Source organism: Gouania willdenowi, chromosome 12 (assembly GCF_900634775.1).
Source record: "Gouania willdenowi chromosome 12, fGouWil2.1, whole genome shotgun sequence".
Classification (NCBI taxonomy): Eukaryota; Metazoa; Chordata; class Actinopteri; order Blenniiformes; family Gobiesocidae; genus Gouania; species Gouania willdenowi.
The window spans coordinates 21,834,584-21,856,058 of NC_041055.1; the positions used below are offsets into that span (position 1 = coordinate 21,834,584).

The following is a 21,475-nucleotide window of genomic DNA, read 5'->3' on the forward strand; positions in this document are numbered from 1 at the left end:
AATAAAAGAGTTAGCGGGGTAGCTAAAAATAAAACTGACGGAGCTTTATGTCACGTGATGAACCTTATCACATGACCTAAGCTGGCCAATGAGGGGCGTTGTATGCATAGACTGGCCGTGGCTATTGATACGTTTCCGTATTATCAATAGCGACGGCCAGATTTATTACCAAAAATAAATGTTGGGTGGGTGGGTAAATTATAATTTGAGTACTATTTAATTGAGCAGAGCTACTTTTTACTTGTACTTGAGGACAATTTCAGTTGAGGACCAGTACTTCTACTTGAGTATGATATATTAGTACTCATTACACCTCTGGTTGAGGCCTTTTAAATGTTGTTTTAATTGACGTATGTTAGTTATTGTGGTGTGAATGAATACACTCACTCATCAGGGCGTAGTGGGACACGCCCATGCCTGCTGGTAGCACTGGTTGGGACGGTGTAGGGAGGAGGAGGAGGAGGTGGAGGTGGAGGTGGAGGTGTCGGTGTGTCGCCCCCAGTGGGCAGCTTCAGCTTCTTCCCACGCCTGCTATGAGCCCTCCTACCGGCGCAGACCGACCGGGGCTGGCTTATATGCGGAAGTCTCAGTTCCGTTCAGTCCATTATTTCTCCCACACGGAGACCACACGAGCTGAGGAAAGTGACGCTTCTTCCCCGTTAGACCTCTATAAACCCGGCTTCACACGGCGAGGTGAGTACCACGAACCACATATTAGAAATGCACCCCATTAAAGCACTTAGAAACACTGACACGGACGTTCAAATAATCCTGTTAATGATGCATTGAGGGACACATCGGAAATTGTAATTGTACTAATGTGCACGTGTGAACCTTTCCTTGTGATAGAATATACTTTTCACTGCGTTGTTGATAGAGCAACAGGTGATGTTTACAGGTACATATGTGATGTAAATCATTTACAAATACTGTTAGGCTAATGTTTGTGTCACACCCACTCAGTGAGCTTTAATCCCTTTCTAAAATAGACGCACTGCGAGTGTAACGGCGAAGGTCATGTTTACAATTTCCTAATGTCCGAGTGACAACAAACATGCTACGTTAGTGACGCTCTACGTGTTTTATTGAATTTACCTTCTGCCTCTTTAAAAAGCCTTTAAACCCCTACTGTGACAATAAAAGTCAACTTAAACAACACATTGTACAGTAATAACGTTTTTAAAGTGTTTTTTAAAAAGAGATGGATTTAATAAAGAGCTCAAACAGAGCATTGGTTAGAACAAGCAGGCAGTGAATGTGAATGGTAGGACTGTGTCAGGTGTGAAGGGCATCACAATGGTTCACTGTGCACTAACAGGAACCTGTAAAGTACAACGAGAACAAGTTGTTCCACTGAATGAACTTAAGAAACATGGAAAAGAAAAAAGGCCCTAGTTATTTTTAGGCTATTTTTTGAAGGATAATTTATTAACACTGTGTTGCCAATGTTTAAAATGTTTGTGTTAATTTTAAGATATATTAAATAGGGATGTCCCGATACAACTTTTCCACTTCCGATACTGATACCGCAGCCTTGAGTGATGGCCGATAGTGATACGATACAATACCAGCACGAATCATGCATTCTTTTATGACTTATTTTGTAGCGTGGAATGTTTGAAAAGGCTTGATCAAGTGATGTTACTCAAACAGAGAACAATAGTCAACAATTCAAGTTCACTTCAGTTATTTTTCACTTTCAGTATGTGGTGGGGACAAAAACAACAAAAACTTATCGGAGAGCTTATATTGGAAATTTTAGATGCAGTCCGATTAAATCCGATATACGTTTTCTGGCTCATTTCTAGACTGATCTAAAAAATATTTTTTTGGAGTAATTTTGTGCATTGTCGTTTGTGGGTTTTTAGTATTATTTAGTTGTTTTTTTTCTTACACCTTCTGTGTGTACGTTGTAATTTTGTGTATTTTTGTTGTTTCTGTGCCTTTGATATAATTTACTATTCCCTTATTTTGTGCGTCTTTGTTGTTTGTGTGTTAACTTTTTTGGTATCATTTGGTATATTTTTTTTCTTTGATCTTGTGCATGTTTGTTGTGATTTTGGTTTGGTTTATTTTCTCATTTTGTGTATTTTTGTTGTTGTTTTGGAGTAATTTTGTGTGCTTTATAATTGTCACGTGTTTTTTTTTTTTTTTTTTTTTTTTTTTGGAGCCATCTTGTTTTGTATATATTTTTATTTTGGTGTATTTTATGTAATCATCTTGTGTATCTTTCTGTCCTTTTCATTGTTGACTTTCGGGGGCTGCACAAATTTAGATCGAGGGCCACATGTGGCCCGCAGGCCTCCAGTTGCCCAACCATTCAAATCCTGTTTAACATAGCTTGACAACGTAGCCTGTATTGACTTTTCCAGGACAATGACGGACCCGGTACACACCCTGGACTTGTTTCCAGTCAATTGAATGGCGACAATCACAGTTAATACATAGTTACTCCTAATATTATTATTATTAACTCAATTTGACTCACTCTACACGTTTTTAAACTGTCTGCATGAACCACAGCGCTGCCTCCTCTCCCTCATACAGCCAGTTTTAACATCTATTTAAAACACTTTATATTACTTAATGACACCTTTTACGATGAATGAGTCAACACAAGTTGCAGTGACATCACTTGGTGACCGTTTCCCCTGAAACACCATGGGATGATGACGTGATAAGGAAATCTTTCAGGCTGTCGTCACCATGACTAGGTGGAGTTGTTTCATTTCCCAGCAGTCACGGATGAAGAAATCATGACTTCAGAGCAGTAATTTGACGTATGCAGTATAAAAGGGTGGAGGTCAGGGAGCGAATGCACACTAAAGCTGTGATCAATGCAGGCGCCTGAAGTAATAATATGTACAGTTATGAAACGTCGTTTTTTTACCAATCTTTCCTTCAATACTTTAGATTTGTTGGTTAAAAAGTAACAATTTCTCAGTTTTTTTGTGAGTTGTTAGTAATTACAATCTAATTCAGGGATGTCAAACTCATTTTAGTTCAGGGGCCAAATATGGAGTAGTTTGATCTCAAGAGGGCCACAGATTTTAAGCCGGAAAATGGGTAATTTCAACATTATTGTGCCTTAGTCTGCATTGGTACGCATACATAAAATACAAAATATGTAAGAAATTGACTATATTCAAGCAATAAGTGACAGATATCAGCCCCAACAAGGTTTTCACTTTAAATATCCTCGATTTGTGACCAATTTCTATTTAATTAAAGGAAATGTTACGTAATAATTTGAAGAAAATTAAAAGATTTTGTAAGAATTTGAAAGTTTTTTTTTTTTTTTTTTTTCACAGTTTAACATTAAAAATGACTGCAACCAGGCGATATGAGCACAAGGAAAACTGTGAGCCCCTACAAATGTTTTCTCTGTCATTTTTACTTTCTTCTGTGGACTGAATTGGATGTTCCTAAGGGCCAAATTTGGCCCCCGGGCCTTGAGTTTGACACATGTGGTCTAATTTACAGTTTACAAACAGTTATTTTATGCACACATTTTTATCCCACGAATCCATTCCACTTGCAATGGGCACATTGATACACATATACACAAATGAGTTTAATACACATAGAAATCAATCCCTTAAACAATAAATACATAATAGTAATAATAATTAAATAAAAACAAGAAAAGGAAAAAAAAAAAAACCTTGTCCCAATTCCCGCAACAAAGCAGATGCTGATTTTCTCCGCCAAAGACATCCACAGAAATATCAATATATACATAATAGCTATGTACAGTACACAGTAGTTGGCAAGGTATATGGTTATGTAATTAACTTTCTCCATTTTTCCTACAGTTTAAGGGCAAAATATATCAGCTGTTACACTGTGATTTAAATTAGTCTAATCAAGTACAGTTTTATTTAATAAATTAGACCAACAAGAGATATTTTCAGTCCTCCATTATGTTGATGAGAATATTTAACATGATTTTATGTTTTACCATGCTCTATTTTCATTTCTGCCTCGTCAGCGGGTTTTTAAAACCTCATAAGACATAACAGATGTCGGTCTATTTTTTTTTTACTGTTAAGCGGGCGTCGATCTCTTTAATACCAGTGGCTCGAGAACTCAAACCATATGTTTGTAAAACACATCAAGAAAGATTTTTAAAATGATCAACTCTAACCTTTTATTAAGCCACATGCTTTAGAGTGCGTGTGAAATAGGGGTGTGCTAAAATATCGATACGACGATATATCGCGAGGTTTCATCTTGTGATACGTTATCGATTCACAAACATGCTTTTTTTTTTAAATTCAAATTTTTTTTTATTTCATTTATTTTTTACATTTTTTTATTGCAACATACAAGACATGACGAAAACGATATATATGTACATGATACACAGTGATAATGCAGTACATACACAATGAGACAATAGGTGGATATTTACAAATGTACTGTGTGTGTAGAACAGCCACTGTGCAGTATACACTTTGTTCTACTTGGCTGTCATTCATGTGAAATTGACAATTTTTTGTAATTCCTTTGAATTTCGTCAGTGACACCGACATGGTGATGTATTGTGGATGAAATTCCCTGCGATATATTGATAATTGCGATAATATTGTTATCGTGGAAAAATAATAATAATAAAAAATATTGTGATATATTGTATCGTGAGATACCTGGCGATACCCAGGCCTAGTGTGAAATATCATTTACGTACTCGGGGAAAGTTGCTCTCCTGTTTTCCTCAGTGTGAGAACATTAAAAGGTGTGTCTGCTTGAGTCAATGCATGATATCATGGATTGCAAAACAAGCATTGACAAGAGATGAGTCGCAGTTTGCTTTCTCCATATTAGGAAATTTGACTGATCAGTTTGTCTTGCATGACTTGAATCTGTGAGAAGCATAATTTATCCATTTGTTATTCCCAATCCCAACACAAAAAATGGAGTTTGTTTTTCATCTTTTTTTTTCTTAAACTGTAGCTTTTATTTTATTATTAGTTTTGAGCCCTAGTTTGATATGAAGCACAAATGAGCTTCTCACTGTTTGTTTTCCCCACAGGGCTGTTTAACAAAGGCTGGTAAACCTTCAATGGAGACATTTTTTTTTGCTTGAGGACGTCTGCATGAAACCTGCTGTAATTCTATGTTTGCGTTATGTTTTAATCTATAAGAATCGCACATCTTAAAATGTTTTATTTCAGAATACCATCCTTGCTTTTGCATGAGTTATTATTATTATTATTATTATTATTATTACTAATAATAATAATAATCATGCTGGTAACGTATGAGAGCTTTCTCCGGTCACACTGAAAAAATAGCTCTTTCATATGGTCATAATTTAGTATTAAAATAGTCGGTTATACTGTCAAATAAATGAAGGTGATACAACTGTGTGCATGAACATGAAATTTGAAAACTTTGAGTCAAAATCTACATCTATAAACATTCATTCTGTTTATTGATTTATTAATGGTTTTTTGCAGATGAAAAGAAAACAGTTATAATGCTTAATGCAGAGCCCATAAAAGTATGACATGACTGTCATTATTAAAATGTTTTAGATCAAATGCTGTTTATTATTTATCTAACAAGATGTTCTGCTTTAACTCACCCCAAGGTGATCTTGCAAAGGCACGCAGCTGTCTCCTTTTTTTAAAGGGTGGTGACAGTGAACAAAGCCACACTACTTGGACATTATTACAGAAGGATTTCCGGACACTGATAATGTAGTCGTATGGTATATTTGGGCCTTCGCTTTCTCATTGTGATCATGGAAAATGGACGGAAAAAATGGAATTCACAAATTTCTCTCTTATTTATTTAAAATAGGTGCCCAACATGACATGAAAATCCCTCACATGCATGTTTTCATACAATATCCTATCACTCATTTGCGCAACATTTTTCACTGGAAAACGATTGACGAAAAATGTCTAAAAAGTGTGATAAATGGACAAACATGCCAATTTCTAATTAAAATCTTGTGCTATGTGTTAAGGTTAGAGTGATTAAAAAGAAACTTCAGATAAAGCTCTGCACACATTTTAAATGTGTTCTGATATCAGTTCAGATTATTATGACTTTATTCAAATCTTAAAAGGCATTAGTATAAATACAGGTTTAACCTTATTAGTTGAACTGGTGATGAGTCTCTCTTTGCGCTACATGACAGCATAACATCCTAATTTTGAAAAATCATCTCAAGCATATACAATGTAGAACTATTAATAACATGACCGGAGGTTGACTTTAATTATGCTATTTATTATGTTTACTATGATTTCAGGATGTTTAACAGCCAGTAGAGTCATCTGAACAAAGAAAGATGATGAAATGAAACTGTGGGAAAATGTGAAGTGACGCGGAAATGGTTAAACCCTGAAACAAAATTTGAGAAATTTTTAAATTGCCTTTCAGTTGTAGAAATAAAACAAACACATTCACATGGTTACATGTTTTTAGGCTCCATTTATCCTCACTTACCAGCTTGTGTGAGGAAAACAAAAAAGCGCGACTAAAAAAAACAAGTATTTGACCAAAATATGCATAAAAGAAAGTTGTGAGTGGTTGTGAGAATTTTATGCATTTCACTTAATAAATGACCTTAAATGTTCAGGCATGGACTGCTGAAGACAGAGCACACTGTGACCAGGTGTTCGTTCGCTCTCCATCAGCTTCATGTGTGATTCACATCTTCTCTCCACAACCTCGCTTTGTGACTCCTGCTTTGAAAGAACTTTTTTCTCTTCCAGACGCGAGGAAGAACTTCAAGGTGTTCACCAGAGTTTGTGATGGCAGCATGACTTACAGCCTTTAAAATGAAAAGGCATTCTTACTGTGAAAAAAAAACCCTCTTTCAGTTGTTTCATACTGTTAGTGATGTAATATTTAATTATACAAGGTCACTTTGTAAATGATTGCTAGTCACGGAGTTAGAGCAGATAGTGATCTCTCTCTTTCCTGCCAAATGCCAGACTTCTACTTGAATGTTTCAGACCTTATGTTGTTTCAAATTGGTTCAGATTCAGACACTCTTCTGAGTTACTGTAATAAAATGCCTCATGGATGGCATTTAAAGCCCATGGTATAGCTTTTAATGCCAAGTTTTCATATCATTCAACTCGTGTGTCAGGCCGCTCAAAGTTTAAATCACATTTTTAGTTTCTCCCTTGAAGCTGCCAGACATGTTGATGACAACCGATACGGCACCCTGTCCACACACACACACACCCACACAAAAGTATATTTTACAGACTTGTAATTGTATTTACTTAGCGGTAGCATATTGCTCAGTTTAACCTCATTCTTAGTTTCTTGAGAATGATTTCGAGTTTCAGGCTTCAAGGAATGCACAAAAATGCAGGTTTTTATCCAGTGAAACCCAATAATCCATGAAAGATTTGACTGCGGCCTGCAGCAAATAATCAGCACAGCATCTCCTCACTCCCGCTATCCTCACATATGCATATGATTTGGATATCATACATGTTTCAGTGCATTGGAGTTGCATTTTGCTTCTTACAGTGTCTAAAAAAATTGTGTATCTGCATCTTTCGTTGGTTTCTGGAGTTTTTCCACTTGTCCCTGAAGAGGCTACATTGTTGATCAGTCTGGGTTTCTTGAAGATTACAATGCATATCTCACAATTGCCAGTTCTAAACCCAAGGAATGAGCACTTCTGTTAAGCACGTCTTACTGGGCTAAAAGATAATAGGGCTTGGCTGGGGAAAAAAAGACATAATAATGCCTTTGAGTTGTTTTGTGAAAAAGCTTTGCTCGCCACAGAACTTTCAGATAAAAGCAGTTTGATTATATTATATTAATTTTGTTTGGTGCTACTGAATTAACTAACTTTCCTGTTTGGAGATTTTTCAGATTTTTCTTTCTTTATTTAAACTCTTAGAGGTGAACTGTGTGTGGGAAAGTTGTTATGGGGCTTTGTGGACTTCCCTTGGTAGCAGGAGGATAAAACCTGGTAATTAAAACTAAACAGGAGTAATTTTAGTTACCAAAACCCTTAACAACAGATTTAGTTGACTGTCATTGTAACTTTACTACTAGCAGTTAACTAATATTGAACTTGGAATCGATAAATAAAAAAAACTAAAATTAGGGATGTACGTAATTGAAATGTGGTGTCTAAACTAACACTCGTGGTGATGTTCTTCACTACATCTACCCATTGCAAAAATAAACACAAAACAATAACTCAGTGGCAGAATATCAAATCATGTGACAAAATGGATACATTTTATGAATAAAGTACTACTACTAGTAGTAGTGTGCATTGCCATGAATCTGATGATACGATTTGCACGTCACAGTACAATATATGCTGCTACTAAACAATGCGATATACATCGCGATAAAATGCAACATCAATGAATTTCACGTTTACAAGTACGAAATGGTATGGAATACAGTTTATTTCTTTTTTTCTTAAACTTGAGACTAAATGGAAACTGTAATTGGTACGATAATCGTGTGGTGAAATATTGCGATATATAGCCAAATCGATTTTTTCTTACACCCTTAACTACTAGACCTCACTGGTATATAGGTAGTAAGATTTTCTCGACAAAATCCACAGATAAGTCATTTGGGCCAACAAGTCACATGGCTTTAGCCAATATATAGAGTATCTTTTTTTTTTTTTTTTAAATTACGGTACTTGCTAAACATCTCCAATCAGGTCATGTCTGGGGGCGTGCTTTAGTTCCAGTTGTATTTTCTCTTGAAAAATAGATTTTCAATGCATTCTGTTACACCATTGTCCGCTTTATATATCGTCTTTTCACCATTTTAAGTTTGTTTTTTTGGATATTATGGTTTTTCTCTTCCTAAAGAAAATGTTTTTTTTTTTTTTTTTTTTTGTACAATATTGTGTAAACAATGTGTGACTCTCTGCAGGTGCATCATGAACAGCAACTACAGTGTTTCCCTGACTGGCCCCGCCCCCTGGGGCTTCAGATTACAAGGAGGCAAAGATTTCTGCATGCCCCTCACCATCTCACGAGTGAGTAGAACACACACACACACACACACACCCCGGTACCCTTCCCCCCCCCATTTGACCGTCACCTTTGAGGAATGCGTTCGTGCTCATCGTGCCGTCAGTCTTGGTGGTGATGAAAGCTCAAGTGTACATTGTCTCGTGTGTTTGACACTCGTGGCTAGTTTTAGACTGTTTTTAACAGTTCATGACCCTGTCTCTAAGCCCTCCCCCCAGTGGCCCTTAAAATATCTCCTGTCAAGGCTAAGCACATTGTCATTATATTGTTACATCACTTATATTTTGACCACAGTGCACAATCAGTGTATATAAATCCCTGTAATAGCCCGTCACCGTCGGGATAGATTTCTAGAAAGCAGTTGACGGCTGTTAATGGCTGGGGTCAGATGATATAGATATTGCCCTGTGTTCTGGCAGTTTTAAGTATTTAAAACACAAAAGAAACACAGTGGGTTTGGCCACAAGTTGAAGCATTAGGAACTGTCTCTGAAACTCTAGAAACGTGTAGCTCTGTAAAATCTTTTAGGTTTAGATAATTATTTGCTTCCTGTATTTGAAGCAATACTTCACATGTTTTACCCCACATTATCATACACCCGTTGTCACAACGGTGCTTTGCAATGGTCAAGGAAGTTTAGCTTCAGGTTGTTATCACCACATCCTGTTATGAACTGATTATCCCATGCCAAGGTCATGACTTTGGAAACCCATGTTTGTTGTTTGTTGGATTCCACTGACAGAAATCATGGTGGGAGTGTTTTTTTTCATGTGGTATCAGGACATCATATCTCAGATAGTATTAAAAGGCCAGCATAGTGTCCTTGACTATTTTGGTCTGTTACTATGTTAATTATGATGTCCGTTATGTGATGTTCTCTGAGGACCTCTTGCCAATGATTTTCAAAAGCAGTACATAAATGAAACTTAACACCCTTGTGACCTGATAAGTGATGACTACATTCTGTTCTCCCAGTGGAACTAATTTATCAAGTGCTTTGACTTTGCCTCTCGTCTATTACTAACACGTACTTGTTGGCACAGAATGTCTTTCAAGAGCTGGCAGTCAAGCTAAAGTAGTAGATAACTCTTACTTTAGCTACTTGTGTCAATCACATTGAGTGATTTCCTTACCTATGTCAACAGCTAGAGGTTAGTTATGGTGATTAGCGGTTCTTCTCATCAGGCGGCTGCCAAATCCATTCCTACCTATCACTGTCTGTGTGTTAGAATATCATTTTGCAGGAGGCATGGTAGCCAATGTTGTATGAATGTTACCTGACAGTTTAGGACTTTGAAACCACTCCAGAGGCAATAAAAGCACGAGGGGTGTCCCGTGACAACGTATTCCCCTTTAGATACGATTCAGATATTACAACCTTGAGTATTGGTTGACATATCAGTATTGACTTGATTTAATATCGGCAAGAATCATACATACTTTTATTACTTTTTTTTTCTGTCTTGTTATTGGCGTGTTAAAACCTACTTTAATAGGTACATATTGCCACCTACTGTACATGTTTTATTACATTACTTTTCACATTGAGGATTTACACTCAATATGCTTATATTGTCCTTTTAACTTTTATTACGTGTTTTGTATTGTGTAATGTTGGAAAATACTTGATCAAGTGAGGACAATAGTCAGCAATATTAAGTATGAGGAAAAAAACTGACCCATTTATCATTGACCAATGGGTTACATAAAATAAATACATTGGAAGACCCTGAACCTCAATAAATCAAATAAAAACACTATATATTATATCAGAGATTTTTGATGCAGGCTGATAGATCACCCCAAAAAATGTCTTGAATTGTGTGTGCTGATAATCAGGTCCATAATCTGACATCAATATGGAATCGGGATACTCTTAAAAAATTGTTTAAGTAGAATCATTGACATTCATGTGCAATAATATTTCAGGAGGTATTTTTTCTTCAGGTGCCTGTCAACTTTTTTATTTGTATCTTATCAACCGTAAAGTTTTTAATTTCTTCAGTATCATAAAGAATAAGAAAAAAAACACTTGTAAATGCATCGGGGGATTCTGTACTGTGTTGGAATAAAGTAACTAAAATTTGATTGCACGTCTGATACAACAAATTCATATAGTTCAGATTTATTTTCCAGTTTTGTTGTTCACATATCTTCAGTAGCCTTTTTTTATACTAATGTAATAATGTACCCGTAATACACAATGTATCGGTAATGTGCATCACAAAGGAAAAAGTCCGTCAATGGCCCGTCTGTGAAAACATCTGTCAACAGTTTTACTACGATTGTAGAAAAATGCGGTTGACCAGAATTCAGGCCTATTTTACGCCTCATTAGAGGCCAGCAATGCTAAAGACTCTTAATTTGGAGTAAAGAGTAAAGCATTTGTTTCTATCTTATCTATTAATGCTTAGATTCATTTTGGCATAAGAGGTGGAGACCAATTCAATGGATTGAACATGCTACTATTTGTTTACGTAATGCTTACCATGTGGAACTTGGATAATATTCTTCAGATTTTTGCTTGGATACACACCTTTCTGACTCACCCTGAAATTTCAACCATAACCCCTTTTTTTAAACAATAACTTTTTGTATAGAAAAACAAAGAACAAAACTGGCAAAATAGCCCAAAAAAAACCAAACATATTAATAAGCTCTTAGTTTTGAAGTCATATTCATAAATTGTTCAGCTCACCCAAAACTATATTTATGTAAGGACCAAATCATCTACATTATTTGTGTGGTTTCCTACCTCAGTTCCCCCAGACATTTTCCATCCTTAGTGGTTATTCTTTTCCATTTTTGGCATATATTTTATACTTTTCCCCTTTGGAAACCCTATTGAAATGTTTTTTATTTTGTGTGGAAAGAGTTTCATAGCATACTAACACGTGAAAGCCAGCTTTAACAAACAACAATAGATCTTGTAGACACATCTGTCTCTTTTTGAATCTGGTTAGTGGAGATCGGTCTGGAATGTTTTCCTTTCATTTTTCACTGACTCTTCACTTCCGCCTGTTGTCGTTGTGGTTCTTTGTTGTTTTAGTGGCCTGAGGAAGAAAAGAGAAGCTTTAGACAAGGTTGCGCTTGGCATCCTGCCTCACAGTTGTTTAAGTGTCGATAACTATGCACTCGTATTGTTGAAATGACCTTAGGAGGTGAGGAAATTAGGAAAGTCCTGCGTTTCAGTGCTCATAAATCAGCTACACAAATAAACTATTTTTTTAAAGACTTTTATGTGGCATGCTTTAAAGTTTTCAATGTGAAACTGCAAAATTAATTGTCTTTCAAAGTAATATTGGCTTATTTGGAAAAAGTAGGTTTATAGTCGTCTTTGATTTAACCATGTTTATGAAGCCTGTTTTAAACACTTCAAAGCTTTAAAGCTGTTTTGTTGTTTAAGTTTCGGTCTGTGTACTCGACACATGTTTAAACAGTTGCATACAGTATATTCTCTTGTTCGATACTGGAATCTAGGGTTATTAATGAAGAAAAAAGAAATGGAATAAAAGGTAAGGTATGGTGTAAGTATAGCCGTGTTTTATGAAAACTCATGATGGAAGACGAAAGAAAAGGGGGGGGAAATGAGAGACTGAGAGGGCGGGTGTGGGGATGGGGGTTTCAGGCCCCCTTGGGTGGCCGTCTGCTTGGGTCCGGGCTGGCGCATCTAAAAGTGGCTTTTACACGCTCATCTGCTTCCGTCTTTATTAGTTAGTGAATATTTTACGAGGATCTGTTGGTGTCCTCCTTACATGGGTTAAGTAGAGTCTGCCATCTTTCTGTGTTTGATGCCAAAACCATCCTTTTTGTGTCTGTCTTAAGCATTGTTAAATGGCTTCATTACATAAAAGAACTGAGTTGGAATTGGAGTGTGTTAGATGACTTGTACTCCAGCAGTAGAGCTGGGTATCATGGTCAATTTCCTGAATCAATTCGATTTCAATGAATGCGGTTTTGAATGAGTTGTGAATTAATCACAATTCAGTTTTGATTCAGTATTGATCTTTCAAATTTTACTTGGGTGTTAATAAGATTGTTTCAAACTTCTGACTTACGTTGGGGCGGCTTAGCCAGCAGAGCTTCATCTGCCATGTTTGCACTGAATTGAGTGTAGGGCTGCACAATTATGCGAATTGTAATCGTGATCACGATTTTGGTTGCCACAATTAAATGAACCTGATCGTCGGCAATATTTACATTTAAAATATGGGCTCTGTACTCTGTAAAGTATTCATTCTGTAGTGTATTTAGTTAGCCTTTGGCACATTTTAAATTCTTGTGTAAATGTTTTTTTAATTATCAATTTTAAAGCTTAACTTTGCATTGTACACATATTGTTTGTTTAAAAGTAGTGTAATAAGATACATTTTTACCTAATTTGTTAAATAATTGTGATTATAATCATGATTACAATAATGATCAAAATAATCATTAATTATAATATAATTATAATTATCATTATGGCCATAATCGTGCAGACTGTACTCTCGCGTTGAGCAGGCACAGTAGACGACTTTGCCAACACCAGACTAAAGTGTCAGACTGCTAAGGTTAGGGTGAAAAAAATGATTTCAGCACCTGTGAATCGATTCTGGAAATGTTAAATAAAATTGATTCAAGCTCGATTAAATGTTTTTTTTTCACTGGGCTCTATCCAGCAGTAAATTCTTATTGAAAAAGCTTATAGTATTTAGGGGTTTTATAAAGCAGATATCCGACATATCAACAGATAACCGATGAGTCGGTCAATAGCCAATATATCAGATAATATTTGAAATAAGAACATTGATATACACTATACAGATTATGTATTTTTCTATTAAAGTCTCTGGTCAGGGTTTGCCTTGTCCTTCAGCCTGAGGTCGGTCCCACCCCTCACAACTCATCAGTCTTGTTGCTTTTTAGACTTTATGTAAATTGAATCTACATTCTACCAATTCAAACTATGCTGAGTGTTGTTGGAGATAGAAAATACCCTAGGTCACTTTAGGAGGACGTCAGCAGGTCTAGAGAGTAAAGACCTCTTTCTATCATCTGGATTAGCAGCATTAGTCAGCCTGGTTCAATATAACCAGCGTGCATTCAGTATTCTGGGCAGGACTGGTACCACATTGTGTGTTTTGTTTGCGTTGTCATGACAACTCAACTAAGAGCTTTTTGCAGGTCTGCCTGGCATCTCGTGTTTTCTGGCATCCAGATTGATTTGAGCAACTGGGGTCAAACCATGACAACCGTTGGTCTGTTTCAGCTCAAGTGGCTTTAATGGGGATGCATGGCCTATGTGCTGCTGGTTCCCCACCCTAGTAACGTGTGTTTATATGCCATTATCTCTACACTTAGTCCACCATGTACGCAGTACTGTTTCAACAATTTGTGCAAGGTGTTGTAGTTCTGCCGCTTCAGAAGAAAAACCCACAAGTCTTTCACATTTGACACAATTAAACCCATTTGGAGCGTACGATCTAAGCTGGTTTATCTGAGTCAGCTTTTTATTAAAGAGCCTCTTTGTTTTTATGCCTTAGCTCTTTTCCATATAAGGTCCTCTGCTTTGTGAACTTTATTTCCATTGACCTCCACGATCTAACCACAACACACTTCCTGTGACAGGGCTACTCATATTTAAAATAACCACAACCCTCTCCCACAATCCATAATCCAAACCCAGCTGGTAAAGTGAATAATAATGACGGTAATAGAAACGGTAATTACGTCTATGGATGTTGAGTTGATTAGAATCTGTTTCATAACATGTATTATTACAAATTTCTGCTCGAAAACTGAAATCTGTGGTTGAAAAATACCTCGTTCTGTGTTATGAGGAATTCTAGCTATTATCGGTTTTGGCAGTGGCGTGGTGCTGCGGAGAGACAGCGTGTGTCATAAATCGGGTTAATTTAATGGCTTTATACAGCTTCTTACTATTTAAACAGAAACTCTTTTTTTTCCCCACTGACAATAAATGTTTAAAATACATTTGAGTTGTTTTATAACTTCCCTGTTAAAAATAATGTGTTTACTTAGTAAACACGGACACAGTTTGCTTCTTTTTACCTCTATTTTTATGCCTGTATTTGGTTATAGCTGTACGAAAGACTAATCCAACACATATGGAGGCAATGGACTGTGGTTTTTCTTTCTTTTTTTTTTTTTTTTACAGTTTGCTTGAACATGCTTCTCTTCGCTTTTTAACAAAGAGGGAGTTACATTTGCACTGAAATGTACTTACAAGAGAGATGATTATATTGTATTTCCCATAATGCCACATATATGATTACCAATTTTAATGTGGTTGAATACGGCCAAGCCAGCGGCACATCCCTCAAAACATTTTCAGTGCTTGACATATCATTATTACCAACCTCACAGCAGTTAAATTGCCTGTGTGGAAAGCACCACAGTGCGTTTCTTCAGTTAAACCCAATTGGGTCGTCGCTCATTCCAAATTCACTTTTTTTTTAGCAAAAACATACAAACTCTACACATCATTGGAAGCCGTGTCCTGCTTAACGTGTTTAGAATTGTAAATTTAGATTTGACTCATTACATAGGATGACATGGTCAAGAGGATTAAGCAAAGCGTGGCTGAAACCTGCTGCTGACTTTAGAGCATGCGGCCCGAGGTCCTATTCATTGCTTATCTGCTCTACGTCACGAGTGTCTAAACTCTCATGATTTATATTTTTAGACTCCACATGCCAGGAATTCTTACTGTAACATCTATTTGTTTTGGATCCATACGAGAATGGCGATGTTGAAGCGAAAGAAAGTTGGACGCTGTGAACTGTTTTCTGTTCACAATATGTCAAAACATTAAACAATTTACCTTACTTTTCATGTTGTTGCATGAGTTTTCATCCCATGTTTTATTTTTAGGAATTGCCATATATAGTGCGATATAGTATTATCTTTTCTCACATCCTTACAAGGAGTCCTCTTTCTGCTCTTCCTCTCAAACAAACAGAAACACACACACACACACACACAAGCATCTGCTAAGGCAAACCTGCACTTAAACAACCCCTCGGCATATTTTCAGAGCTACCGGAGTGCCAGTTCAAGGGTTTTCAATCTGGGGTCTGATGACATGTGGGGGGGGGATTGCAAGCCACACATTAGGCCATTTCCTCACATGCATTAGCTTTGGACTCAGATAAAAATCCTATACACTATAAGTATTTAATCCGTGTATCATTCGTTCATTCGTTTTTTCATTATGTAACAAAAACATGAAAAACAAAAAAAAACACTCATTATTTGATATTTGTTTTTAAAACCAAAATGAAAAAATGGAAAACGCCTTGTTTTTAAAATTCAAGCTCTTTTGCTTCGGTACAGAAAATGGAAAACGAACACCTTTATTCATTTTCTCCATTACTGATTTGCCAAAGTACGTCACCCGGAAGTGCACTCTCATCCGACGCTAACGGTAGTTCGTCATGACAAGATCGCTGCTTCCAACTGTGCATCCGAAACGTGTCCTTTTCGCTTTAGCTGGTGTTGGGCACAGAACCTCCTCACGGACATTTCAGAGGATTTAAAGACTCCTAAGTGTTGCAGAGCTAAAAATATCTCGGAATGTGTAACGCGTCACTTTCGGGTCACGTACTTTGTTAAATCAGTAATGGAGAAAACCAATAAAGGTGTTTGTTTTCCGTTTTTCAATTTCTGTACCGAAGCAAAAGAGCTTGAATTTGAAAAACAAGGCATTTTCCTTTTTTTCATTTTGGTTTTGGAAACAAATATCAAAAAATGAGTGTTTTTTTCGTGGATTTGATGGTTTTTTTTTTAAGAATTTTATATTTTCATAAGCACTTACAGATTACTATTGTTGTAATTTGCGCTATATAAATAAATAAATAAAATGATGTTTAAGTATGCCCAGAATTAGTGAAATAAAAGCCTGGCTTTAAATTTCACCCTTTCCAAAATAATTGTCTCCTAAAATATTAAAATATATCAGATCTCAAATGTTTTATTATCAAAGCGTGTGATAGAAGCTTTAAAACAAAAAAACAAAAAAAAAAAAAGACATCTTGGTGTGAAGATAATAAGGCTATGGATAGAATCTATAGATGGCCATTAAAATTTGAGAAACGTTTTTTTTTACTGAAGAACATGCGTCATAATTGAGTCAGAAACCTCCAACAGGTGTGTCTGCGAGTCGGTGCAACACATCGATGAGCTGAACAAGCTGGTGGAAGTTTTATGTGCATGCCTGTGCAGTGAGCACTCTGTCTTTTTGTGAGTAGCTCATAGCATTTATCTGCACTCAAGGTTTCTTAGACACTGGTATGCATACATCAGCTTTAGCATGTCCACTTCCTGCCTCTGATTCAGCTGTACAATGAGAGTTATTCACTGCCTTTAGATCTCCTCGCCATCACGTTTTCATTTCGCATTCTTTCCCTCTACTTCAGAGAAAGAATGTTCTCACAATAGTGCATTTCTTATTGTTGATTGGCTTCCTTTATGGTTACCTAACCTCTTTGGATTCTTGAGCTGTGGGAAAAGGAAACACCTTGTTATGTGCTTACATCACAGTATAAGGAGTATTTAAAAAATGAAATACTGGCCTATTTATCTGAAATGGGGCTTTTTTTAACAGAATATCATTTAGTGTCAACATACATGTTTACTATCTATATTCACCTGTGCTTCCAATCTTAGCTTTGGTGCTGCTTTGGTAGTTTTGAAGGAAAATCCTCGTTTTTGGCCCATTATTGCAGCCTCCCATGGTTCTAAGGGATGTGAGCGTGTTTAAGGGTGTGCTGAGTGATTCATGAGTTCAGCACAGTATACCTGGCAGCGGAGCAGTCGTCCCATCATCATCATTTTATTACGCTGAGTTGAACGTGTCGAAAAGCAAAGCATGCTGCTTACGATCAGAAAATCTGATAAATCTCATTCCGATAGTTTCCAGATTCGTCTGGTTTTTGAGCTTCTGGGTTTTTAAGCAGTTTCAAATCAGCCTGCAAGAAAAAACAAAACCTGTCTCCTTGGCTTCTAATGAAACACTTATATTTTCCATCCTTAGGATTTTAAATTAGAAACCTTTAAATACTTTAAAATGATTACCTACACGGTCTGTTGAACTTGGTAGATAAATTCAAATGCAAAGAAAAGAGTCCAAATTTGAAGACGAGTATCTGGATGACCTTAATAGACTAACCAACAGATTGGTTTCTGTTTCATGGTCAGCGATTCAGACTCTTAAGCATGTGGTTTTGATTTGTGGTCACTTGTCATCTGGCTTTCTGAGTCATTACTATGGGATCTTTGGTTTTTAATGGACGCTGGGAAGCCTGTTGGGTTAAACCCAACGCTTCTGTGTCATTGACACTGTCTGGAAAACAAGTTCACTCTTATCTGACTCTGGAATCTCACAGGAAATCTGAATGCCTTGTGATCATAAGAAATAAGTCGAGTTGTTCTTGATAGAAGACAAGTTTTTTTTTTTAGTTTTTTTTTATTTTATTTTTTTTCTAAACCTGTGTTTGACTTGTGTTTTCTTGAATTGTTGCAGCTGACTGATGGAGGCAAAGCTGCCAAAGCTAAGATGAACATTGGAGACATCATTCTGTCTATTAATGGCATCTCTGCAGACAGCATGAATCATCTCGAGGCCCAGAACAAAATTAAGGGATGCACGGACCTTCTCAGCCTCACTTTGCAGAGGTGACTGCTTTACACACACACACACACACACACACACACACACACACACACACACACCCCCCTCACTGGTGTGTTATGTTTCCACAGATTAACTTGCAGAACTGTGAATATCTTCTAAATGAGCATCATTTGATATATCCTGGGTTTTTAGTATTTGAAACACATGGGAGAAAAATATGCAGTGTGGGGATTTTTTGGTCAGATTCACCACCTGTTAAACACTTCAGGAGCAAACCGTACAAACGATATGTTTAATGTCCAAAATTAGCGTTTTGTGGCCGAGACCAGTGATTCTCAAACTTTTTTGTTTCAAGTACCCCCTTTATCTTTTTTCTAAATCCAAGTACCCCCCTTTGTCCTCTAGAGAATAATGATGGAATTATTGAGCGTTAAGACACATTTTAAAGAATCCAGTTTTGTAAATAATTGGAATAAAATGGTGTTTAGTGGCTCGTGAATAGATTTATTTCTATAGTTTTTATCATAGTTAGTTAATAGTTTTATCTGGTCATCTCCTGCCTTGTATTTTCAGTTCATGTTTTAATCAAGGTCATTTTCATCATCATTATTATGATTTGCATTTTTGACTAAAAATGAACACAATTTATTAACTATAACTAATAATTTGATAACTATCATTATTGAATAACTAATGTATTAACTATATAATAATTTTAACAATGTTATTAAACCTCATATTTTTTATTTTTTCATTTATTAATGTTCCACTCTGTAGTGCCATCGCAACCCCCATTTGAGAAACACTGGCCTAGACAAATAGACTTTGTAATTCTTCGAAAATTTACTTTTTTGGATTAATTTCAGAATGGCTGTTTCAGCAGAACTGAAACCCAGAGCTCTATTAGGCAGTTAGAAAATGAATAAATGTTTTTTAATATGTATTTTTAATTTTCTGTTCCAGATTTGCTGTCTGGGCTGTTCACTTTAATAGTTACAGTATATGATCATTGTTTTTCTTACCGAAATGGTTATTGGTTTAACTATTAATAATGAGCTATTTAATGTTGATTTTAAATATTCATGACTAACATAAACCTCTTCATCTTGATCTACCAATAAGTAAAATACAGTCGTGTTAATGACATTAGCATTAACAGTGTTTTTCAGATGTGACCAATATGGGTTTACTGTCAAAGCCAAAATCAAAGTGTAGTAAAACAGTCGCCTGTGTGTCACAGACAAACATATGAAGCCAAAGCACGCACTCTTTCTGGGCTGTAAAACATGTTGACGGTAGAAGGTTCCCATGTCCTGTCATTCCATCACCACATCAAAGGAGACGAGAGCGCCAGTGCAGTAAATCGCAGAAAAACAGCTCCGCCCCCGCAGCTGCAGTGTGGAAATATTAGGCATTTTGATTTCACTGCATGTACAGTACGGTAAACTACATTTCAACGAAACCAACAGCAGCAAACTCTGCCTCTGTACAGGAATATTAGATACACTCATTATTGCATCAAGAGGTGTATTATTTTTTGTCCTGATGGATTTTGGAACCTTTCAGTGTTTCTTTTAGCAAAGTAACATCACGTAACCAAAGATTGATATCTTTAATAAAAGCTAGCTAGTAAAGTTTAAACAAAGGGGTTCTTAAAAATATGATTATGATTAAATACAGTACCTGATAATGCATGTTGCAATGTGGCCTCGTCTTTCTTCTAATTCAATCCAGTTCAACTTTATTTATGTAGTGCAATTAACAACAATAGTCATCTGAAAGCACTATCAAAATAATACATTATTAAGAGAAATATTTAAAAACCTAACTTCTCTCTAGGTAAATATGTTCCTGCCCACAAACCTAAGACATGGATTATGACTTTTTATCTTGTTCATCCTCCCTGTTGCTGCTTTCACTGCTGTAGATGGGACTTCATATGTCACCGTTGCTCGTCCAATAACCGAAGGGTTAGGGGTTCGAATCCCGCTCTAGCCAAGTCATTGTCGTTGTGTCCTGTGTGGTGTGAGTGAGTGTTGGTGGTGGAGGGACCCATGGCGCACTATACGCTTCTGTCAGTGTGCCTCAGGGCAGCTGTGGCTACAATAGTAGCTTACCACCATTGTGCGCGGAGTGAAAGAATAATGTACATCCATATAAAGTGCTTTGAGTGTCTATGAAAAAGTGCTATATAAAATCCAATGCATTATTATTATTATTAATAAGAGTTTGTTTTACGGTGTTAAAAAAAATATTGGGACATCTTAAAGCAGTAAGAGGAGTTACAGGCATGCAGTCCTTTTTAAAGGTCCAGTATTATGCTATTTTTCATCCAGTCCCAGTTGTTCTAAGAACCCCAACTACATAGTATTTGAGGTTTATTTTCCCAAACTCGCCTGTTATCTGGAGTTTTAGCTCTCTGAAGTCACTTTCAGACCTTTCCTTAAAACAGGCTATTTTTTGGGTCTTCATGCATATGCATGAGTGGGCGTAAACACACACACTGCCTCAGCATGTGTGTTTATCACAGCAGCAGGAGAGTAAATGCATCAACAGTCGCTTTCTTCTCCACCTCACCTCTTCTGACCACAGAAATAGTCCATTAAAGTTGCATTGGGTCACAAACATGTCGGATCATCCAATAAAGGTGATACGAGGTGGTATAACAGCTCATGCTCACGATCAGTTTAACTGCGATATCAACCTGCCTTTGCGATGTTTGTTTTACCTTTGAGGGGGAGGAGCTCATATTCTTAAGTATGGTAGGAGGGGCCAGGATTGTCAGGAGGAGGAGTTTCCCCATTATGGAAATGTTAAACTTGTGCTACATTTACACAACATTGTCAAA

The 21,475-nt window shown here is 36.6% G+C and overlaps 1 protein-coding gene across 2 annotated transcripts in view; it reads left to right on the plus strand.

Moving 5' to 3' along the window:
• The first annotated feature begins 466 nt into the window (after nucleotides 1-466).
• pdlim5b (PDZ and LIM domain 5b) overlaps nucleotides 467-21,475 on the plus strand; it is a 40,656-nt gene continuing 19,647 nt past the window's right edge. The window contains exons 1-3 of one of the 2 annotated variants that reach the window (XM_028462133.1): nucleotides 467-693; nucleotides 8,890-8,995; nucleotides 18,517-18,668. In XM_028462133.1, the coding sequence (XP_028317934.1) occupies nucleotides 8,897-8,995; nucleotides 18,517-18,668 (251 nt within the window). In that variant the 5' untranslated portion in view covers nucleotides 467-693; nucleotides 8,890-8,896. The remainder of the gene's footprint in view (nucleotides 694-8,889; nucleotides 8,996-18,516; nucleotides 18,669-21,475) is intronic. The other variant, XM_028462134.1, reaches the window with a different exon arrangement.